Source organism: Myotis daubentonii, chromosome 13, assembly GCF_963259705.1.
Source record: "Myotis daubentonii chromosome 13, mMyoDau2.1, whole genome shotgun sequence".
In the NCBI taxonomy this organism is placed as follows: Eukaryota; Metazoa; Chordata; class Mammalia; order Chiroptera; family Vespertilionidae; genus Myotis; species Myotis daubentonii.
Window position 1 is genome coordinate 16,731,365 of NC_081852.1, and position 23,826 is coordinate 16,755,190.

The 23,826-nt window shown below is 48.2% G+C and overlaps 1 protein-coding gene across 21 annotated transcripts in view; it reads left to right on the forward strand.

The window, feature by feature from the left end:
• KCNMA1 (potassium calcium-activated channel subfamily M alpha 1) overlaps positions 1–23,826 on the forward strand; it is a 704,741-nt gene that overhangs the window by 492,194 nt on the left and 188,721 nt on the right. For all 21 annotated transcript variants that reach the window (XM_059662276.1, XM_059662282.1, XM_059662277.1 and 18 more), the window contains exons 10-14: positions 7,533–7,643; positions 10,182–10,287; positions 12,365–12,447; positions 16,189–16,258; positions 21,873–22,028. In XM_059662276.1, coding sequence (XP_059518259.1) covers positions 7,533–7,643; positions 10,182–10,287; positions 12,365–12,447; positions 16,189–16,258; positions 21,873–22,028 — 526 coding nt within the window. The remainder of the gene's footprint in view (positions 1–7,532; positions 7,644–10,181; positions 10,288–12,364; positions 12,448–16,188; positions 16,259–21,872; positions 22,029–23,826) is intronic.

Genomic DNA, 23,826 nt, shown 5'->3' on the forward strand with positions numbered 1-23,826 from the left:
GGCCATCATATTATTGCTTGCTTAAGAGAGTTGTGTAATTCCTCTTCTAGGAAGGGAGGAAGGAAGGAAGGGAGGGAGGGAGGGAGAAAGGAAGGAAGGAAGGAAGGAAGGAAGGAAGGAAGGAAGGAAGGAAGGAAGGAAGGAAGGAAGGAAGGAAGGAAGAAAGGAAGGAATAGAGAGAAAGAAACCAAAACGGTGGTGGTAATATCTGCATCCTGGGTTATTGTAAGAATTAAATGAGAAACTGAAAAGCAAGGATTGGCAGAGCTTGGTCAGGGAACCTTGATTAAAGGGCCCAGGACTGTACGTGGTTGGGGAGGAGTGATTCTCCAATTAAAAATGAGGTGATTATCCAGGGGGTAAGAGATCAACCAAAGGACTTGTATCCATGCATATGAGCATTTCCAATGGACACAGATAATAGGGGGTGGGAGCATGTGCTGGGGGTGGGTGCGGGTTGGGAGAGGTCAAGGGGGGGGAAAGGAGACATATGTAAAACTTTCAACGATAAGCATTAAAAAATGAGGTGCTGTTGACAGAAGGGGGTGCCTGCTGAACAGACAAAAGCAACCAATGTCTCCCACACTGAGGTTCCCGGAATTTAGTTTTAAGACTAGGAGTGAAACATTTGTTAGGCAGCCAGCCACAAAGACGTGGGATCACTCTTCGTGCATGGTCCAATTATGGAGGTCTGACTTGGGACGGTGGAGGTGCAGTCACAGATCCCTCTGGGCTGGCTCAGGTGCTGACCATCTGCCTATGGTAAGATGCACCCCCTTCATGCAGCACGGTCTGATCTGGTCAGGCCATTGAGTGTTTCCCATTGGGTCGACCAGTAGTCTGCCCTCCAATCTTGGGGTGTTTTCCAGAGGTGCCTTTGCTGCGATGCTGGGATGTCGTTGTTCAACCTTCTGCCCCATTTAGAGAAACAGCCAAGCAGCCTGTCTCCCCAGAACAGCTCTGTTGACAGCTGGATCCGATGATTACTTCATTCTCTTCCTCACTCGGAGGGAGAAGGCATTTCCTTCCTTTGTGATTAGCAAAATCCTAGATGCAGCCCTGGCTAGGAAGTGACCTCATCTCCTAGCCTCCTTGGGTTGTTTTGGTTGTTGTTTGTGTTTTCATTTGTTTTAAACAGAAAATGGTTAAAACAGGGCTTGGAGTGATCCGTGCTCACAGTTGTTTTGGTTTCATTTTTGTCCTTTTTACATGTGCTGTTCTCTCACACACTTGAAACAGGGTAGTAGACCTGAGCTGGTGGGATCAGGCACTGCTCTGCCAGGCTTGCAGCTGACTGTTCAATGTCTTCTACACTTACTATAGCCCTGGGTCACCTAGCCACATAGGCTCCACCACCCAGTTCATTGATCAACGTAGAATTCTTGAAAGCCCAGCCAGTTTTGGGGTCCTGAGCTGGGTCCCAGGGTGTGGTGGAAGGAGGGGCTCCCTCACCTGGGTTTACCTTTGTTTACAGAAGATGACCTCTTGGTATGGACATCCTTTGGGACAGTCCTTTAGGAGGACCTGTGGAGGCCGGAGCTAGTTTAGCATCCTTCCTTTAGGGCAGTACTTTGAGTACTGACCACTGTGATGTGGGTTTCGGGGTCTCTTGCCACCCCACCCTGCTTTCTACGTGATAAAACGCTGATGAATTCCTTGGACAAGAAGTCCTTCTTAAAATACATTCCCATCAAGGCAGCAGCTACCAATGGCGGGAGGCGTGGGGGGAGGTGGGACCAGAGAAACATGATTAGAAGGCTCAGCAGAAAGACAAGAGCTTCTAGCATATGTATTTGATATAAATATTATAGTTTTACAGAGACATCGAGATCAATATATGCCACATTTCATCTAGCTCTTTGACAAAGTGAGCACAGTGTATTCAGGAAAAGCTGTATAGGATTTTCAATTTACTCCGTATGATTTATTGTGACAGGATAGCTATGGTTTTTTTAAGTTCTTTATACTTGTTCCAGTAAAAATGGATATAGTATCTTTAAAAATAAACAGCCCAGAGCTGTGCGTTTTACATCGTCTTCCTCGAGTGAGGCTCTGCTAAAGGGAGATGTAGGACCGCCCTGTCCTGTGGGGCCCGATGCAGGCGGATCTGCCTCCGTCCTCGCGTTTTAGCTTTCTTGGGGGTGTGGGGGTGGGGTTGGGAGTTGTGGGGAGAGTAAACATGAACGGAATTAGGAAGCTGTTGCAGATGTCTAGACAAGATGGACGGATGGCATGAATGGGGAGGCGGGCCCAGAGAACTGGGACCCTCTGGGAGGGCTCTACTGGTCCCAGGTCACCCAGGACCGCAGCTCCTTCTAGCGGCACCAGTTGCTTCCTCTGCTTAGGGGACATCAAACCACAGGGCTGGCCTGCCCTTGCTCTGGCATTCACTGGGCACCGAGTCTCTGAACCGCAGTGTCCACAGCAGAATGATGCAGGCACTGGACTGTACACTCACCAAGGGCGGTTCTGACACAAAGATACATGTGAGAACGTGCGAGGGAGCCCGTCATGCTCACAGCCCTTTGCAAAGCCTGCTGGCTCTCAGCAACACTGCCTGACTCTTTTGAAAAGTGTGTAGAGTTTTTCCTCTCATGGAGGGAAGCTCACCCTCTGTGGCGCTGGGTGCCTCGTTCCCCACAGCCTTGAAAAGCTTCGTCTGGTGGCCCCCCTCTCTACTCTCCTCTTATGCCTCCAGCCCTAAGGCAGTGGCCCTGAGCCATCCATTCTGAAAGGCACAGTGGCATTGAACTCTGAAACTGAGCTCCCAACTGCACTGGGCGTCCGGCTTTCCTGACCCACTTCCAAGCAGAGTGATGGAGGATGATGTGTGGGAGGTGAAGGTGGTTATTGACAGCAGTACTTACGGAGTGAAGAGGCACCCATGAACTAAGCAACTGGTAGTTTTGTGGTGAGCCCTGATAGCGATCATAGTCAAACATTATTCTGATTAAGTCACGCTCCACCCCTCAATGCCATGCTTACTCCGTGACCCACTGGTGTTACCGCCTCTGGTTCATCCAGCCCGCATTTGGGGACACTCTCCCAGGACGGCCACTACATGAGTAACTGCTCTCCACAAGATACCATCTGCCACTATTTTGGCATTTCAGATGCCTCCTCCTGCATCTGAGATGGACCTTTTAATCCTAGGTACTAACATTAATTTATCTCAAAGAAGATTTGTTCCCAGAACTAAACAAAACTTTAAAACCCAAAAAGTACATCAGACGAAAAATGGTTACTGAGTTAGGTTGGTTGGCCATCTTCGCAAACCAGGGGGCCAGGCCTGCTAGAAGTCAGTGGTTGCCATGGCCAGCAGTTTAAAAATGTCCAGCTCTGGGTCCCGGCAGCTTCCTTGGTAAACTCTCCATTGTCAATGAACCACAGGATTTCTGTCTTCCTTTGGGTCCTCTGGCTGAGTAAGTCCTGAGCCTATAACATGTAAAAATGGACGTCTGCATCACAGCCCCTGGTGGCCAAATTGTGTGGCTTAACTTGAAACTTGGTTCAGAGTTCCTGTGCCTCTCAGCCTTGGCTGTCTTGGGCCGTCTGGTCCGGCTGACCAGGTGCAGCCAGAATCCAGTGACCCTGCATCTCTGTGGTGCTTTAGGGGCGTTTATCTCTCTCTGCTCCAGGCCCCACACTAAGCCTCTCTCCTGGCCCAGCGAGGACTCACCAACACCCCATCCTCTGTGTGTCCAGGAGGATCTCCTCTGGGTTCAGCCCAGCCTGTCGGGAGCAAGCAGAGCTGCAATACCGAAGCCTCTGCCCTTTTCACATCACCTCTTTCCTCTCAGCGAGAATGGGGTCAGAGAACAGGATCACAGCCTGGGCAAGTCCTTTTTATTTGCTGTGGGGTCTCAGACACATGACTTAAGGAGATTGAGGTTCAGAGAAGTTCCCTGAAAATATGCAGATAATCGGAACACGAGGTTGTTGAGGTTGTTTGAGGATTAGATGAGATTCTATGGGCCACAGAGCTTTTTATATGTTACGTACTGATTTACAGGTATCCCATGAATTTTACCATTTAATGCTTACCAGGGCCAGACCTTTTCCTAGGCCATTCACATGTATTATCTCTATTTAAATAAGTCCTCAAGATAACCTCATGAATCAGGTGCTAGCTCCAGCCCCTGAGAGATTCTGGCTTCATAATTGTGAGATGCAGAATTGGTCCCTACCTCAGACTGTTCCGTTCCTTGGTGTCTGAGCTAACACAGGGCTATCCAAATGAATCTCACACAGTAGATTGGTGGGTGTCACAGACCTGACAGAGATAATCTTGGATGAGGGTCTTTTTTGGCGTTCTCTGAACCATGTACTGTGAATAGCCATCACTCTGTGTCCAGAGATGACACGCCCTGCTCTCAGTCTTAAAGCATTTCAATTACATTTTCACCTACCAGGAAATGCTGCCTCTCTTCTCCCCTCCATGACATCCTTCCCAAGACGACTGCCCCTGGAATTGTCAACTGCTGAAAATACTCCTGGGAAATAAATTTGCCCCTTTCACCATCCATCCCGGGCACTCCCGCAGGGCCCTCCTGCTTCCTGGGCCACGGGCTGGTGGGAGCCGGCCTCCTGATGCAGATGCTGAGCTGGAGAGGCAGCTTCTCCCCATCCATCAGTCCTAACTGCATCCAAACATTTTCAATATGTGGGTTCCTTGATCGCGTTCACTGTATGGAAAACAAAATAGAGGGAAATGACTATTGGCACAAAACAGGGACGCGGTAAATCTTCACATCAGATAAGGGACAGATTGGAACAATATGGGTCCTCCAAGGTTGCCACCATAATGTACCTAATGCCTCTCCGCGGGCAGGGCGGCAATCTGCTTTCAATCAATCCCGCTTTTTTTGAGCAAAAATACCAATTATGTGGAAGGAAGATTTTTCCCCCTCCCTTTTTGATAAAGACTGCTCTCTACCCCAGAAGGCATGCTGTAGCTAACGGATATATATTTTAAACCGTCTAGAATGGTATTGGACAGCTCACACCAAATGAGAAAAGTCAATCCTTTTTGTTCCTTCCGTCTCCTGCCAGCATTCGTCTTACTTCTTAAGAGAAGTGAAAGCTAATTAAAGGCTTAAGGGATAATATTGATTGCATTGGAATATATTTTATATGTACCCAGCACATTTTCAACTAAGAGAACCCTGACTCTTCCTAAGGTTGAATAAATCAGCTGGCTGAGCTGAGCCTTTGATTCAAGGGTGAGAGGGTGAACTCATCCCCTCCCCTCCCGCTGTCCTGGAGACGATGGTTTTGGAAGAGGAAGCGGGGATGCTGGCAGATGTTCATTCAGCTCTTTGCGCGCAGGATAGGCAGGGTGGATGTTCAGGCCTCTCTCTGGCCCTCTCGTTGATTTGAGTCCCGCTTTGAAGAATAACCAGGTTTATGCTGGTGTAGTACTGTGGGCTTTGCAGTGCCTGGGGCAGGAGCTGGCTGGGGTATTAACCCCTCCGTTCCCTCATCTGCTGAAAGGGGAATAAGAAGCTTGTCCTGGATCACACGTCCTCGGGGCAGAGGAGGGAATCAAATCTGGCTTCCTTTCATGGGCCTGTGGAGGGGCCCGCACCGGGGACCATGCTGGTCTTGTTTTCCACCAGGAAGTTTGTGGGCAGAAAGTATCAGAATCGCCCCCACGCTGCCCCACTGTTATTTGTGGAGAGGTCGGGAGGGAGGTCCTGTTTCTCAGTCACTTTCTGAACACACTTGGCAAGTTCACACCCAGAAATCTTACTGAGGTCACGCAAATTCACGTGCAGCCTGTTTTGTCCTTATGCGTGCGCATGTGCTGCAGCAAGCATGTTAAGGTATGACGCGATAAAAATGCATATAATCCAAGTGTTTCATTCACATCATGTACGCAGGCATACTGTGTATTTTAGGAAGGTGCTGTTTGTACGGGTTTTGAGCATAGAATTTGGATGGGTGGTCACGGGACCTCCCTCACCCCGGCAGGCCCGGGCTCGAGCACAGTGATCTTGCTCACGCTCTCCTCTGAGGAAGTCACTGACACTCCTCCCTCCCCGGATGGCCTCTGGGCTCCGATCGCTAAGTGCAGCTCCGTAACAATAACAGTCCATAATGGAGATATTATTAACTGCACCGCGCGTATTATTGATTTACTCTTTGTTCTGCATCATTATCCTTTCACCAATGAGTTTACTGCATTATTCTCACATACTTAGTCAAGCACCAAATTACAAGGAAAGGGCAGGCTCTTGTAATGGCATCTAATGGAACATTGCATAAGTGATCATCATGCCTCCTATTATGAGCCGCCTCCAGCCAGTGCGCTTTCTGCCTTATTGCAGTGTGCACAGAGCAGTTATGGAGTGCAAGGGGCCTGGCCATTTTACATTTCCCCACAGAATTACTGTGCTTCTTGTTCGCCACGTGCCCATGCCTCACGGCCCTGCCAGGGATTCAGCCTCTGTCCCCCTCGGCCTGAGGCGCACAGGGATCTGGGCTGAATCCCTTGAGACAACTTCTCTACTCTAAGACAGCGGGTTTCATCTGTACAGCCAGTCCCGGCACTGGCACTAACTCTTGCACCAAAGTGCTTAGTCCTGATCGATCGAGCACCTTGTAGTGACTGTAAGTGGCCATAGTATAGCCTGGTGTCAAAGTCAGATTGGTCCAGGAGCCCCGAGATGTTGGGGGGGGGACTCTGGTTCCCACAGTTCTGGAAGAGGGGCTCCTCTCCTCCAGGCCAGCCACCGTTTCCAGAAATAGAAGTCCAAGGCCCCTGGGACAAGGCAGACGATGCCAGCGTCCCCTCTTTCTGGCTTCTCCCCATCTTGAGGCTGATTCCTTTGGCTCGGGGAGACATCCCGGCGCCCCAAGGAAGCAGCTGCCTGGGGACACAGGTCTGCGGCTGATCTCCCATTCCAGAGGCGCCCTGTCCCCATTTAGCCCTGAGTAATGCTCACTTACTGTAAAGTGTTACGTGCCCCCATTGTTGGAGGAGTTATGGCAGAAAAATGCAAAATTTTCCTTTTTACTGCTTATGGCCAACAGAGCCCATAACGTGTCAAGCCGCACATTAGCCACCCTGATAAAAGTTCGCTTCCTTACACACAAAATCATCGTTTCAGCAAGATTTGTTATCTCATTACCTGATAAGCTCTATGTCATAAACCAAGACTCATTCAGTAAATCTCCCGGGAGGACGCTTTGTGGGCAGAGAGGGAGAGATAGGAATCTGCAAGGGACTTGATAATGCAGCGTTTAAGCGCGAGCATAATGTCACTTATTGTTAAATGCATAAAACCACTTGGCCAAACGGTTGGGCTTTAATAGGATTTTGTGCAGCATCAGGTGAGACGCCATATGCCTTTTCTGCCGAGGAGCACCTGCCAGCACCGCGCTTTGCCTCGCAGCCTCTGGGGAGGGGAGCGGGGCCCAGGGAGCCCCCGGGGGCGATGCTTTCCTGCGGCTGCGCTTCCTCTGTCCTGCTGGGCATGGGTGCCTGGGTCGCGCTGGGCCACCTCATCTAACCAGCCTCTCCCGTTCAGGCACATTGTGGTCTGTGGACACATCACTCTGGAGAGTGTCTCCAATTTCCTGAAGGACTTCCTGCACAAGGACCGGGACGATGTCAACGTGGAGATCGTCTTTCTTCACAAGTAAGAGGCCCCTGTGGTTTTGAGACCCTCCACCCAACAAGACACCCCGAGGGGGCACCCTGAGTGTCTGCAGGAGTGGTGTTGTGGGGGCCGCATTGGGGGGCAGGGCAGAGTTGAATGAGACACAGTCCCTGCTGGCCTCATTGGAGAGGAAGACCTGAACCAGTGGGAAGGGAGTAACACATTAGCTCAGTGAGAGCAGCACCTGCCTCTGTGAAGGTCATTCTGGCAAATAACAGAGGAGTTTATTATGGGTCACACAGGTCATTACTGTCCCCTCAGCTCCTGGATCTCTGGGATCCATGTGTGTCCCCAGTGTCGGGTGTGGGATGATGAGCGGTATGAGGCGGATACCTTATGAGTGCAGGGGTGACATTGTGACCAAGGAAGACATAAACATAACAGGAAGCAGGTGTAAGGTACTAATAGCCACAGCAACTGTGGTTCCCAGAAATCTTCAGTGGGGGACCCTGTGCTCGCTGGTCACCATGCATACAGTTCCTTCTTTAACCAACAGGGAGCAAAGTACATGCTCTGGATTCCAAATATTTGATCTGAATCTTGCGTCAACCAATTACTTTCTGAACCTCTCTGGGCCTCAGTTTCCATATCCATAAGATGGGGAGATCATCATGGTTTCTACCTACATCCTTGGGCTGTTGTGAGAATGAAAAGAAGTAATCCATGTAATGTACACAGAGCAGAATCAGGCATGCAGTAGCTGCTCAATCCATGTTAGCTACTATTGTGAAATATAACATATATTAGGTCACATAATTAATTTAGAAATTATGTCTTATTATATTTGATTTACAGGGGAGGCAAGAAGGTATCTCCCTTCTGCTCAGTATTGTTGAGATTTTAAGCTTTGTCTCATCCCCTTTAAGTAAAAGGTAGTCTGCACAGGGATGGAGAGTTGGGGGGCTCAAGCATGTTGACATGCGTTGCCCCATCTTCTTTTAGAGATGGGCCGTCAAGGGGCCAGCCTTAGCCATAAGTTGCTAGAGAGACACAGTTTACATGTCGTGTTGGCTCGGTATGGGGTTGACCACTCAAGACTCAGTCCTGCTCCAAGAGCCCACTCTGGTTGATCTCCCTCCAAGCTCCCATGCTGTGCAGCTTCCTCCTTCGGGCATTTGTTCACCAATACCAAAGTGGTCACCAGGTTTGAGCACCAGTATTTTTCTTCTCAGCACCGGCTTCTCTGAGTTCTGAAAAGACTGGCCAGGCCATGGGCCCAGGAGCAGAACCCACAGAACAGCTCAGAGCTAGCTGCTGATTCCCAGTTGTGGGGCCCGTCTTCTCTGAGCCATTTAGAAGGTTCAAGAGCAGTGTAGTGTGCAGGCCTGCCCTCCTGTTGGTTGCACATTTCAAGATGAGCACATGTGCGACATTAGAGCACAACATTGATCTTACCTTCACTGACTGAAGTCAGTTTCACCAGGTGGCAGACTGGCCTGGGAAGTGCCCCCGGCTTCATGCATTACCCGGGGAGCTTCAGGAATGAAGCATGATCATACTGGATCTGGGCAATGGGAAAGATTTGTACAGGCAGTTCCTCTTCTCTCACCCAGGGCTTCAGTTGGAATCAAGTTGGTTTCTAATGCTTAGGGTTCCCCTGTGTTAGTGGTAGGGTTCCCCTGTATCCCCAGCATTGATTCTTGTCAGCATCATAGTAGATGGCCCAGTTAATTAACCTTTTGAAACTGTGTTAATAACATACCTTTCTCTAAGGTTGTTTTGAGGTTTAAATGAGTTAATACTTGCAAGTGTTTAGAATGGCATCTGCCATGCAGTAAATGTTCAAAACATGAAAAATTATTAAGACTAGGCACTTAGTAAATGTTAGTCGTGTTGACTAACACTATCCCTGGCACCAAGTAGGTTCTAACTAAATATGACCTCCCAGTGCCTAGTATAGTACCACGTACAGAGTAGGTTTGTTCATCTCTGCAGAATGAATGAATGAATGAATGAATGAATGAATAGGTCAATCAGTGTTTTAATCTTTGTCCTCCAATGGAAAGATGTCCTTCCAGTTCAGTCCTAAGAATGATGAATAGTGTACACCCCTGTGAATCAAGAACAGTACTGTGAGTAAATGAACTCTGGGTGTGGCTGCACAGAGGTGACATTTTTGGGGATGAGGAGTCCATGGGGTGGAGAAGCAGGGAAAAGGCTTTTGGTGGAAGGAACAGCACTGCCAAGGGAACCTTTGGCTAACCCTGATGTCACAACCTCAGTTTCTCTATTTATAAAATAGGGATTCCATGCATAATGAAGTCGAAGACATTTCACCCCATATGCCTCAGACTCGGTAAATGTCTGGGCCTGTTTATTTTACCTTGGTATTTTGTTTGGTTCAGGTAGGTTTTATCTCTCTTGAGTGCAAGCCTTTATTTATGACAAGCTTGGGAGCTGCTTTGAAGGAGAAAGCCCTTTCCCAGGTCCCCCTCTGTGGAGTCAAGAGAAGGGGGCCTGGAGGCTGCAATACCTGCATCTATCATATTAATGGCTGTTTCTTCTCTCCCTGCACAGCATTTCCCCCAACCTGGAGCTGGAAGCTCTATTCAAACGACATTTTACTCAGGTGGAATTTTATCAGGGTTCAGTCCTCAATCCACATGATCTTGCGAGAGTCAAGGTAAGAAGGAAGGAGCGACCTCTGCTTTTCCTCCACCTAAGAGGGGGGCACCTGACTCAGTGATGAAGGGACATGCCTCCCAGGATGGCTTAAAGTCACCCCCCAACCCCTAATGAAAGAAGTCAGATACCACCACCTTAGTTGGCATCACCCTTGCATAGGTCCCAGGGCTTGGTTCTACTGGCACCTGCTAGACCACCTGTGAGCATTCCACACTTGAACTTCTTGGAGCATGGAACTTCCTTTGCTAGTTCCCTCCGTATCAGTCCTGCTAAAGGAAGCAGACTAGTTGTGTGGACTCAATAGTCTCCCATACAACATAATAATCAAGCTATTCCCATCTTGAATACTTAAGTAGGACTCACTGTAGCTCTGAAATCTATTTATATCAGAAAGGAACATTAAGGGTAAAATCCTATATAATAAAAGGCTAATATGCCAATAGACTGAACGAAGGGACGACCAGTCGCTATGTCATGCACTGACCACCAGGGGGCAGACGCTAAACACAGAAGCTGCCTCCTGGTGGTCATTGCACTCCCACAGGGGGAGCGCCACTCAGCGAGAAGCTGGGCTCACCACTGCTGAGCACGGTGGCGGTGGCAGCACTCAGGATGCCCGACTGTGGCTTAGTCTCGCTCCCCTGTGGGGAACAGACCTAAGCCATCAGTAGGATATCCCCCAAGGACTTCTGGACTACAAGAGGGCTCAGGCCGGGCTGAGGGACCACCCTGAGTACACAAATTTCGTTCACCAGGCCTCTAGTCTAAAATAAAATTGTTACCAAGCCATGAAACATTTTGAGCTTCCTTCCTTCCCCCACCAAAAGATTAAGGTGTGGAACTAAACATACAGGTATCTGGTACTACTTTGTAATGGGCTAATTTTTCTTTCCAGCACCTGCAAAGGTAGAATCTTCTTAGAAAGCCCTTCTGAGGTTTATAAGGGGAAGGGTACAGCAAAATGTCCTCTGCCACTCTACTCATTGTATACCGATTTTGTAAGCATGCTCAGTGTTTGCACAACAGTAAGTGTATATTGAAATTGTGAAGCCACTGACATCTTAATGCTAACTGCAGTCACCACACCATTCAGTAACCATGTAATGGGCAAACATGAATAAGCCAAAAGGACTTGAGTAAATTCTCTGGACTATTAAAGAAAACCAGAGATACTGTGACATATGATGGAGGAGACCAGCCTTCCCTCCAAATGCAGAAGGGTCTGCTAAGTACAACATGTCAAGTGGGACAGACTGCAGGCCTGCGCCAGCATAAGAATTCTTACGGGGTCCAGTTCATCTTAATTTTCCCCAGATATGGTTCAAGTTATGGCTAATGTGGAAGCTCATGAGAACTTTGAGAACATGGTTATTGTTTTTGGACCTGATTTCGATGTAGGCAATTATTAGCCCTACTCACGAACCCCTCAAAGGAATAAACTATTTGGGGCTCATGTTCAGATAAGTTAGTAAGTTATAGTTTGAGATCTTCTGTAATACATCACTTCATACATACAGATGTGTTGTCTTTTGAATATCTGAATGCTAATTGGATACTGAACAGCACCGATTCAGGACTCTCATTTCCTTTTGTTTGACAGATGAGATGTGAAAAGGGTTTAGAAAGAACATTGGAGTCTAAATGACTGAATCTCCAACTCCTCAGTTATCTTGGTAACCTGAGTGGATGGGGTTAGCCCACCTAACTCCATTTCCCACCTGGAAAAATTAGGATGGTGGTGGGGAAAGGAGGTGGGGTAGGGGTGGGGCTACTAAAAAGCTTAGTTCATTGTTCTTTAAAGAAATATGAGAAGCTCACACATAAGACTATGCAAAATGAACAGTATAATTACTAAGGTACATGCTGTTCCCTCCAACAGCAACAAGATGAATTGTTTATATCATAACAAGACTTAGCAACCTACACTTTTGACACAAACTGTAATATCTCAGGATTCTTTTAAAAAATTTCCTTGCAAAGCACCAGGTTCCCCAAGAGCTGTAAACAGTGAGAGCCTGCCACCAAGCCTGGCTATTTATGTGTTTGCATCTGTGGTTTTCTTTTCGGTGTCTTAGATAGAGTCAGCAGATGCGTGCCTCATCCTTGCCAATAAGTACTGCGCAGACCCCGACGCTGAAGATGCCTCCAACATCATGAGGTAACCTCTGGGGGGTGGGGCGAAGGCTCTGGGCTCTGTGGCCCACTTGCTCCCCTTTGGGTCCTCTACACCATCTCCTCCATAAGCTACCTGCATAGGCCTGGTGGGTGTGGGGAGCTGAGGCTGTGCTGGGTGTGGAGGGCAGTGACATAAGGCATAGTCCATAGGAAGTTCGTCCCGAGAAGATGGGAGCTCTGGGTCTTGCGTTTGAGATCCTTTAGACAGGACCAAAAGGAAAGGTAAATTTAGATGGGAATGACCTGAAGTAAGGTGCCATGTTTCCTAAGAGGGAATGGACCTGAGATGCCTAAATGGACCGGGGATGTGGTCTTGTCTCAGGACCTTTCGAAACATCTGGAGATGTTCTTAGTTGTCATAACTAGAGTTGTCGTCCTGCTCATGTCTGGTGGGTAGAGACCAGTAATGCTGCCCAACATTCTATAAAACAAAGGCCAGCTGCACACAGGAGAGAATTGGTCTGGCTCCCAATTTCAATAGTGCCTGGGATGAAGCCCCATCTTAGAGCTTTCCAAGTGTGTCTATAGCACATGGATTCATTTCACCCCCAAAGAGGAGTTTGTTTTCCACTTATTTTGTTGCAACCCATCTCCCTGAATGAAATAGTGCTGTTTACTGAAAACTTTCTCAGTGCTTTCAATACTAATATGAATGATAAAAATAATGTGCTCTAGAGAATTTCTCAAACCTATTTGACTACAAGGCCCCTCCCCCATTTTTACAGAACATTTCAGGGGGCCACTCTTTGGAGAACACTTCCCAGTACCCTTCCTGCAAACGGGCTGAGCCTATGAGAGGCCATTTTCTGCCCAACTCCTACTCCTTACTGTTTCAGAAGAAAACTGATGTTCTGTTTTTGTTCTTTGCATAGACCCATATCCAGACATATTGTGGCTATGAGATGCCTAAAAGGTTAAGGTATTTTGCTCCAGATAATTAGAGCCCTTTTGAAATCTTACCTCCTGTAGCATAAACTGCAGAGTAGTTAAGACAGCTTGGAAGGGTAAAGAGAACCTTCTGGAGAAGAGATGACCTAAGAGAAAACATGTCACTCCCACTGTATTCCCAGGAACTCTTACCTAATTGTGAACAGCCATCTTCTGGGTCGAGACAAAGATTCCCTTCTCCCTGCAGCTTGGTTTACTGTGTCCTGGGAATTTGCCCTGACTGTCCCAACATGGGGGCTTGGGAAGTTGCCTTTGCATCATCACAAGGCTGGAACCTCCTTTCTGTGCCTTTAATCAGCGGCCCCAAGTGACACGTGCTTTCCCATCGGTGAGGTGGGGGAATTCCTCCATGCTTTTCAGATGAGAAAGGCCTTCCCTTCAGCATCTGGTCCTAGTGCCTGGCAAGCAACATCTGGAGCAATGTTCTCTTTCCACTCGCTTTTCTTTGGCAATATGACGAGTGCAGTTGTTTTAAGGAAGTTGAAGCGTGAGGTCTTGTAAGCATTGGGCTTGCCAGGCTGCAGGAGATGGTGGGGTGAGGATGTGCTCCCACACCTGGGTCCATCCCCTCACTGGTCACAGCTGGAGAGTGACTACAGCAGCCTCGGTTAAGGTGGCTCAGGCTGCCCTTTCCTTGAACTGGGATTTCACTCCTTCACCACGTTTTTGCATCATATGAAGTGATACAGATGTAGACTTTAAGGAACTAGGCTTTGTTATCTTAAAAATTTCATCCAGAGTATCAAAAGAAGATGAAATTTAATGTGTTGACCCCACAGACAAGTTTGAGGCTAGCACTACCTTTATTATTATTATTATTATTTGCCTTCAAAAGTGACTAATTGAAATGATAATAGCTTTGAAATGGACATTTTTCTTCATCACAATATCTCATAAAAGCCCTGACTGTGATAGGGTTAATGTGAAGACATATAGGATACCAGGTCGATGGGCATGATGCCAAGGCATGGAGATTACTGGGCAAAGGTAATATCAGAAATGTAACTGAGCCGTCCATTAGCCAGAATCAGAACTAAGGCCCAGGCAGCACAAGGAAATGGGAGGCTCGGGGTTAAAAATGGGCTCTGTCTTTCCCTTATTTGTATAATCCTCCTTCCTCCTTAATTTAATGAGACCAATCTGCCCCGTTTGAAATTAAAATGTCAAAGATCCATTTGAAATGAGCTAATGCAGAAAACTGGCCGAGGCTGTGAACTGAATTCAGAGGGCTGACAGAGGCGCCAAGTCCTTGAGTTATAAGCTTGGGCCAACACAAGACTTTTTCAAAAATAAAATGAAATCCTTCAAGTGCAGAAGCCCAGGGTGAACTTGTGCAGGAGAGGCTGACGTGTGATCCGTTTCCTAAGTGCACAAGTTGGAGCTTTTCAGACACAGCTGCTCCTGGCCGCCTCTCTCCATCTTTGCACGACACAGGGATGAAGGGCTGGGTTTCTGGGTGGGAAGTTTGTGGGGGGTGTCACCATAAATGCACTTGCATTTCTGATTAGGCTCAGGCATTGGGCCATTCCATGGAATTCCATTCTTGAGCCTTCCCTGTCACAGAAGGAAATGTACAGTGTCACCTCTGACAGAGTCCGTAATGACAAAAACCATAACTTGCACGTGGAGAGAGCTTTTAATGATTTCAAAGCATTTTCACATCTGGTCTTTCATTTTGCTGCTCAGACCAAGCCTGTGAAATAAATAAAGCAGGTACTGTTGCCCCCGATGTCCAGATGAGGAAACGGTCACAGAGAGACCAGGGATTTCCTGAAGGTCACCAGTTCGCCAGGGCACTAGCTGGGACTGGAATCCAGGTGTTTATATTCCTCTGCCCCTCCCCTGTTAGCACATAATTGTCAGGGAGGCCATGAGGAGGCCCAGGCAGGGGCTAATACTGCGTATGGACTGAGGGCAGTTTGGAGGGATTTTGTACTAGAACTCCAAAAGCCCTTACCCCTTATTCCAGGGCTCCTCAAACTACGGCCCGCGGGCCACATGCAAATACACATGTTGTATTTGTTCCCGATTTGTTTTTTTACTTCAAAATAAGATATGTGCAGTGTGCATAGGAATTTGTTCATAGTTTTTTTTTTAAACTATAGTCCGGCTCTCCAACGGTCTGAGGGACAGTGAACTGGCCCCCTGTTTAAAAAGTTTGAGGACCCCTGCCTTATTCTAATCAGGTCAAAGTCATCATTTAGATGCTATTCGCCATTGAAGGCTAAGTCAAGAATCCCATCCTGGGAGCCCAACTTAGAAATCATTTTTGTGAGTGGCCATGTGTGTGGCAATTAGAATCATTTGTCGGGTTGCTTGTTTGATCTGTCACTGTTGCCTCAAATTATTACTTGGAGAATTGGATCCACAGCAAATTGTTTCTAGGCTGTTCCCCAGGGTATGAGATTTCAAACCTCCTTTGGCCCCATAAATTGAGTTTGCTTTCTTCAGATGCCTATATAGGCAACACACCTTGACCCTGGCCCCAGAACTCCCTACCCCCAGGACACACATACTCACATACCACAGGCCTCTCTCTTCTTTTATGCCCAGGACACTTCTGTGGCCATTTTGTGGTTTCTTTTTCACACTACCACGAATATGGTAGTGGAAACACAATCTAACTTGGCCCCATGCCTGCAACCCCTCAGGATGGCCCTGGATGCTGGCCCCACAGTCACTCCATTGGGTTGTGACTAATTAATCAAATGAATCTTCCCATCGGACTCTGAAGTGAAGGTAAACCCTGCCTCAGCTTTCGCGTTTTCTTTTTCAGAGTCATCTCCATAAAGAACTACCACCCGAAGATAAGAATCATCACTCAGATGCTGCAGTATCACAACAAGGTAGGAAGTGAGAGCCGACTAAGGCTCAGAAATGCATATGGGGGTCTAGTCTCTTCTCCCTCGCCGTTCAGCCAAACACATGTGCATATGCATGCACACACACACGCACACACATGCACACAAAACAAAGAAATCCACAGGCCTGAACGAAGTGGCTGGTGGGTAAACCCTCCTTGGGACATTGCTTCAGTCCAAACACCTTGTCTGCAGTTGGTCGCTGGGAGGAATCTCCTTCAGGTGCCGATTCATTCATTCAGGAAGCACCCGTGGGACCCCCAGGTTCGGACTATTGCTGCACTCAGATCCCATTGCAACACTTCCAGTTTTATGTGCTTTACTAATTTCCTCAGTTTGTGTTTACTGAACACCTACGAGACGGTCAGCATTCTGCCTGACCCCTAACCCCATGGAGATATAGCAAAAGAGATGGCCTGTTTTGTGCACTCAAGGATTTAGTCCTTAAGGTGTAGCGAGTGTCCCAAATAGGGCTCTTCTGACTCCAGGTGAACCTGGGGGAACAGAACACGCGCTGGGTGGGGAATGTGGGACATGGCATTCTCAAATTCAAGATGAGAATTGCATGGTTGAATTCAGGCAAATTAGAGTAAACATAATGGAATCTTCCTAGTGTTAGAGCTCACAAGGGGGATGGGGAAGAAAACGAATGCTGGAGTCTGCGTTGTTTCCCAGAGCCCAGTGGCATTCAAAGGCAACGCTCCTCCACTCGAATGGTCATTAAACTCCCAGGAAAACAGCTTTGAGGGAGGGAAGGTGGCACCTTTGTCTGTTTGATATGGAACCAGTTATCCCCTTAATGAGGCTTAGAAACGAGGCTGGGCAGTACCTGGAACCAGGTGTCCTGTGTGAACAGAATAACTCCCTGCTGGGTTTTGAGTGAGTGTGTGACTATATTCCCTACAAAATAGGCAGTCAGGTGACCCAGAGAAGACCCCGCTCTGCCAAATGCACCGGTGCCTCGCCATTATTTCTTAATTGCTGGCACGGGCTGCCCCATTTTGCTGTGTGGAAGCCCATCAGAGGCTGTCGCTGAGTGTGGCCTGCTGTCGGCGACTGGCTACCCTTGGCGCTGCTACCCCTGCCAACCGTTGCCCGACCCTCGACAGGTGGTTCCACTGCAGAAAGTGTTGTGCTGCAGCCAGAGGGCTTGGTGGTGGGCACCCAAGGTCACAATGTCCAGTTTGTCCCTGGAAAACCCAAGGACACTGAAGAGACACAGTGAGGATATTGGTAACCCGCAAGCATCAATTTAGAGACGTTTTTTGACAGTAGCCCCTGTAGGTGGAGGTGGATTTTCTTAGCAAGGCTGTAGCTGGTGACAGCTTCTGGGGTAACGAACTCTCCTTCCATTTGAGATTTGAAACTGTATTTAGTGTGGGAGTGCTTGAAGCCGTTGTTTAGATTTTGGGCTGAATTCAGATTGAATAGGAAAATTAATGTTGTATGTTTACAAAGGGATGTCAGTTCCTTCCCTCCTGCTTCCAATGAGTGCTGATACAGCATCTTCAAGACATTAAGGAGGATTTCATCTGTGATTCCTGTCAAACTCCAAGCGGCTCCATAGACCCAGGGTCCAGATGGCACCTGGTCAGTGTTCACATGGACACGGTGAGCTCAGGGTCTCCCACAGACTCTGCACTGTGGCTCTTCAGGAACAGCAGTGAAGGTGTCAGCTGATCCGTGATTATTTGCTTAAAACACACTTTATTCGAGCCACCCCAGCCTGTGTGGGTTTAGAGTTAGGCAAACATCTCTATGAGATTCTGCCCTGGAAGATCAGTAAAGTTTCCAGGGACGGAGCGACTGGACACAGGGCCTTTCCTCTCTCATTGCCTTTCTCTCTTCCAGAGAAAGAATAGAAAGACCAGTGTCCATTATTAGTTATCTTATTCCTTGCAGAATTGCAAGCATTCTTCCCCTTGCTTTATAATTTTGCTCTGTTTCCTAAGGTCCTCCTACCTACCCTTTCAACATGTTTTTCTCCACCTTCTATTCAACATTCTTCTTCTTCTTCTTTGGGCACTTTCTCTTCACCAGAGATCTCCACCCATGAACACTTGCTTTCAGAAAGAGCCTGGTATGTGTGTATAAACTTATGTCACTGTCAATATATTGCAAGGGATAGTGAATTCCATAATTGGATGCATGCATAAAATATAAAGGCTCTCAATCCCCTGTGACGAAATGATACTGGTATTCTAGGACCTAGAGGGACAGAGGGAGACTGCCTGCTTTTTCTCCATGTAAACCTGCCCCTGAGTTTGTTATCATAATAATCTCAGACATTTGAGTTATATTTAATGGTTTTACAAGAGCTTTGACATCCATTCTGTCATTGAGTCCTCATCTGACCATCTGCGCATTTCAGCATTCAGTGTGACTTCAGACTGGGCCTCAGGCTCTGACTCCGAGCCGCTCTGCAGGGTACAAATAATGGTCACTTGGCAGCTAGTGAGCTAAGGGACAGAGCTGCCAACTGCCACCTTCTCTTTACGCAGAGCCACAGCCCACAGAACCAAACTGTGGCTCTGTAGAGTAGGACTCATAGAAGGATTGATATTCTCTAAAGTGGGTCTGTTTAATATCACTAGAATCCATGGAGGGAAACACTCACAGCTTAGCCATCTCTGAACATGGAAAGACTGTGGCCCAGGAAATGTTCTAATTCGGGTGTCAGTGGCTTGAGCCTCTTCAAGGAAAGAATGGTTTATGGCATCTTGGAAAGGTGTTGCTCCTGATGAGCTAGCTCTTACTGGATTTCCTCCCCCAGCAGACTGTAGTGAAAGGGTTCTTTTCTGAACTTGAAGCCGAGTCCTGCTGGCCCGATGGACATGCAGTTCTTTGAGCTTCCTCCTGTAAACCCTTACACTTGGGCAGTCATGACACAGTGTTTCCTCTGATGTGACCTCTTTGCTCCTCATGGCGGCTTCTCCAATTTTATTTTATGTGCAGTGAGAGATGGGACTGGGGCTGGGATTCATCTCTCCTGGCTTCCCAGGATGAACTGTCTTACGTTCCTTCTTCTTGAGATGATGAGTGGCCCAGTACAGACCCTGCCCAGCAGGCCTACTTCTCTAGGTTAGAAGGATTTGCCTCTAGGCTCCCATGCAGCAATGCTGGCCTTTCCACCGGGCCCTGCTGCCCTCAAATGAAAAAAGGACAGAGTGGCCAGACACCAAGAATTTGAATTCCTGGGTCAATCTCCTGTCTTTGCTTCATGCACACATAAATCCCTGGTTCCAGGCTTTGGCACATCCCTTGTGGCTCCCTGCCCTGCGATTGCAGAAGATACTGGGGCCAAGAAATGAGACTCATGCCTTTCCTCTGTAAACATGTAAACTATGTCTAAGGATCTCAAACCAGATGGGCACATGAGGGACCCCAGGCCTGGACTTCATACCCTGGATGGCACCTGGGGATGTGAGAGACCCTCTTGAAAACATTCTGTGTGTTTGTTTGAAGGTGCCATGAAGGTTATCTAGTGTCTGTCTGGGGCTTGATGACTTGATTGTTCATGACTTAGCTTTGATTTTCCTCATTCTTTTCAGGTGCTATTAATGCAAATTAATATTTTTTCTCTTAGACTGTTATGTTATTCTCTATGATGCCAGGGAAGTAGAGGGGAAGGTGGCCTTCTTTGGACAGTGAAGAGTAGGGAGAGAAATGGGATAAAAGGCAGGGCTAGTTCTGGATCGAGGCTACGATGTGTGGACAGTCTCTGATACTCAGCCTGAGGGAAATTGCCATCCTCTGTGGCCCACACGCGGGGCTGTCTTAAAAGTGCTGTCATCAGGACGGATACAGTCATCTCTCCCAGGAATAGACTCCCGCTGGGTTAGGATGCACGCGATTGCCATAGAACTGGATTTTGCAAGAAGGCATTTCACAAGAGTGGTGTTTCTGAAAGCAGAGCTTGGAGCCTGAGGGCCCACCCTTTGTTTCCACGACGGAGTCTTCTATCTCCTTCTAATACAACTGCCTTTGTTTCCACGACGGAGTCTTCTATCTCCTTCTAATACAACTGCCTATGTTGTCCCGAGAGTGAATGGAAGCCTTGTTGTGCTCCTCCTGTTTGGAGAGAAATCGTCATTTCAGGGCCATGGAGTCTGACATTGGAAGACCTAGGGGTTCTCTCCTTGCAAAGCAAGAGGTCTTTCTGCTGAGACTTGGACACTTACTGAGTTTTAGGGACAGACACCCTGCAGTGGAGGCAGCCTTCTCCATCTCTTAGACAAATTGCATCCTTTAGAAAGTTCCTTTATAAAACAAGCCAACATTACTGCTTTCAGTCCCAGTTCTGGCTCCTGGAACAAAACAGGACAAGCCTAATGTCTTCATCACAGCAGCACCTCCGCGATGGCGAGAGCTTCTTCAGGCCCCACGCTGCTGCCTCTCTCCTTTGTGCTTCAGAAGGGGTTGTCCAGAACCGACACCTCTCCTCGTGCTTGTCATGTTTTCTCTGCAAGTGATGCAAGTGGTCAGCTTCCCTCCTTAATCGGACGGTTAGGCTGGATCAGGTTTTCTGGAACCAGCCTGACCCTTTCACATCAGAATGGAACCTTCGTTTCCCTCGACCTGGAGACCATTTCTAACAAGCAGGCATTGGCGTTCTCTGCGATTTCTCACACAGTTGGCCTCTCTTAGGGGTTTAGTTACCCACACACTTAAGTTTTTTCTTTTCTGTTCCCTCATGTCTGCTACCAAGTTAGGTCTTCTCATTTTGAACTTATAGAATTGATTTTTCTCAACCTAAATGCTGTACTTGACATGAAGGCCTTTAAAATCTTTTCTGGTTGATCCCCCCCCCCCTCCCCATTTTTCCAACTCCGGAGAACTTTTGAATCCTGATTCTCCCAACCAGTGTGTCACCTATGACTGTGCTTCATGCCGCTTAAACAGAACTGGCTGAGCGTGCTCTGGGCCCTGATCTTAGTGCTGACCTAACTGTTGAAGAGGATCTGTCCACCTGCAACAGATGGTGACATGTGCACGCTGTGATTTGCCTGGTGATTTAGGGCAGTGCTTCTCAAAGTGTGGTCCCCCGCTCAGCAGCTCGCGTCACCTGGCCCTTTTAGCAATGCAGATTCTCCAGCCTCACCCTAAACACAGGGGATCGGGAACAGTGGGGAAGGGGCCAGCAACGTGCTTGTTCAAACCCTCCAAGTGGTTCTGATGCCCACTCAAGCTTGGGAGCCACTGATCTGGAGTATTGAGAAGGCAGATAAAATGAAATCTGAAGTACACAGGCATTGGATAGTATCAGAGTCTATTTGAGGAGCCAATGTATGAGCGACATAGTCAGACATCCTAGTAGCAAGGGCCTATGTCACAAGAGGGATTTGCCTCTGGACTCAATTTGGCTAAAGGACAAACCCTAGGGGAGGCCTCTGGCTTGGTAGGTACAGAAGCAATTTCCAGGGAGACTGGAGTCTGATGAGGAGATTTTAGTAAAACACCCAGCACCCGACCCAGGCCCAGGGAAGAAAGGACGAGCCTGGATCACCCTGCAGCTAGGCAATGCTGCGTTTCCCAGAGGAGACTTGAAACAATTGAACGTTTCACAAAGGAAGGTCTCATAACTGTTTCCTTCCCACAGGCCCATCTGCTAAACATCCCGAGCTGGAACTGGAAAGAGGGTGATGATGCAATCTGCCTCGCAGAGCTGAAGCTGGGGTTCATAGCCCAGAGCTGCCTGGCCCAGGGCCTCTCCACCATGCTCGCCAACCTCTTCTCCATGAGGTCATTCATAAAGGTAACGTCTTGTCCTATTAGAGCACATTAGCCCCGGATTCAATTTGTCGTGGGGTTGAGTAGAGAGCACAGCTTAAACTCAAACCAGATCGACGGGCTTCAACCACTTTGGTTGAGGAGAAATTCCTTGTTACGGATTTGGGCAAGAGGCCAACTTCTTTCAGAATTATGTTTTTATTTTTATTTGGCACATCCACGGCCATTAAATGATTGTTCAAAGCACAATCCTCTCTTTTTTTAGATAAACCACATGTTTATCTATCAACAAAGCCTCCGCTGTTAAAACAAAAATATGATTTATATACATTCCATATGGCACCAGAGCGCCTAAAGAAAAGAATTATCATTTTCCTCTTTTACATCAAGTGGTTGGTGGACCTCTCACTGTGCGGATAAATGTAGACCATGTGTTTGTGTTGAAGCCCAAACCCCAACAACATAATTCATTTATTTATTTCTGCACAATCAAGGAGGCCAGCGGGGCTGACATGCCACGGTTATTTGAATGGCGAGTGAAACGATGAACTGAGTCCTCAGCAGTGGTGCCCTTTCCGCCGTGAGCTAGGCGGTCTGGGCATGCTCATCTCCTTGTCAGCCGTTCACGCCACAGAGCTCCCAGGGCAGCCCTCTCGTGGCCCCTGCCTGCTGGACCTGATTCTGTCCTCTCCGGCCAGGCCAAGCATGTGTCCAGGACATTGGTTGAGGTTCCAGGCTCCTACTTAGAGGGTCCTTGGAGCTCAGGAGAATGAGAACGCCAGTCCTTATCCTTGGATTGTTCTCAGCCTCAACAGGCAAGGTGGCCGACCGGTGCAGTGAAGCTTGTCTAGTTTGGGTCTCTCTGATTTGGCATTGGTGCCAGTTAGCTCAAGACCTGGGCTTACATTGCCCTGCCTGTTACTCATTTCTTCACATTCACCTTCCTGAGTTGGTAGTGGTTGAGACGGGAAGTTAGTGAGTCACCAGGAGGTCCCACAAAAGGAGCCAAAAGCTCTGAAATCAGAGGAGTGAGCCCTCCAGCCTTCGCTGCCATTGTTGCCACACGCACTACCAGAGATAAGGTCTGGGTGGAGTTGAGGAGGGGGACCTGGATGCAGTGAGAGGGATGGGCGGGGAGGATGGGGATGCAGGTGATGGACTAAAACTCTGTATCAGTTCTCATCTCCGGCCTCCACGGATTGTTTGACTTAGAACAGGATATTTTCTTAGGCCCGTACCTGCTGTTCCTACCTCACTGACTTTATTTAGCCACTTTATAGTTAATATATTCCTCTATGGATAAGAACAAATTGCCTTGGAGTCCCTTCAATCACTTTAGCCATGGATGCCTTGATTAAAGAAATTCTTCTAGCCTCTACATGCCCAAAGACCTGCAGTTCACTGATGTCCTGGCTCAGACCCAGCTCACAAGCAAGGACATCGCATTCCTTTAAGTGGCTCCTTCAGTCCAGGCTGCTAGTCCACTGCCTGGAGGAAGCAGAATGCAGCAAAATGGCGGCGGCAGGGCAGTCTGTGTGGCAAGCCCCCGCCAGATGTAAGCTGGTGTCTCCCAGGCTCTTCCATTCAGCACCAGGAGTCCAGGCCCAGGACTGTCACCAGGAGAGCTCCTCTGGCTTGGCCATCCAGCTCTGGTGGTTTCTTCTGTAGGGAGTTTCCCACAGGCCCAGGCTTGAGGCCCGAAGGCCTGGCCTCCGCTCCCTGGTGCTGATGTAACCCGGCCTTGGCAGGGCCCCGCTGCACACGGGCCATTGACATGCGTATGTTTTGATTTTGCGGTGCCGGCGTGAAACTAGAGCCACCTG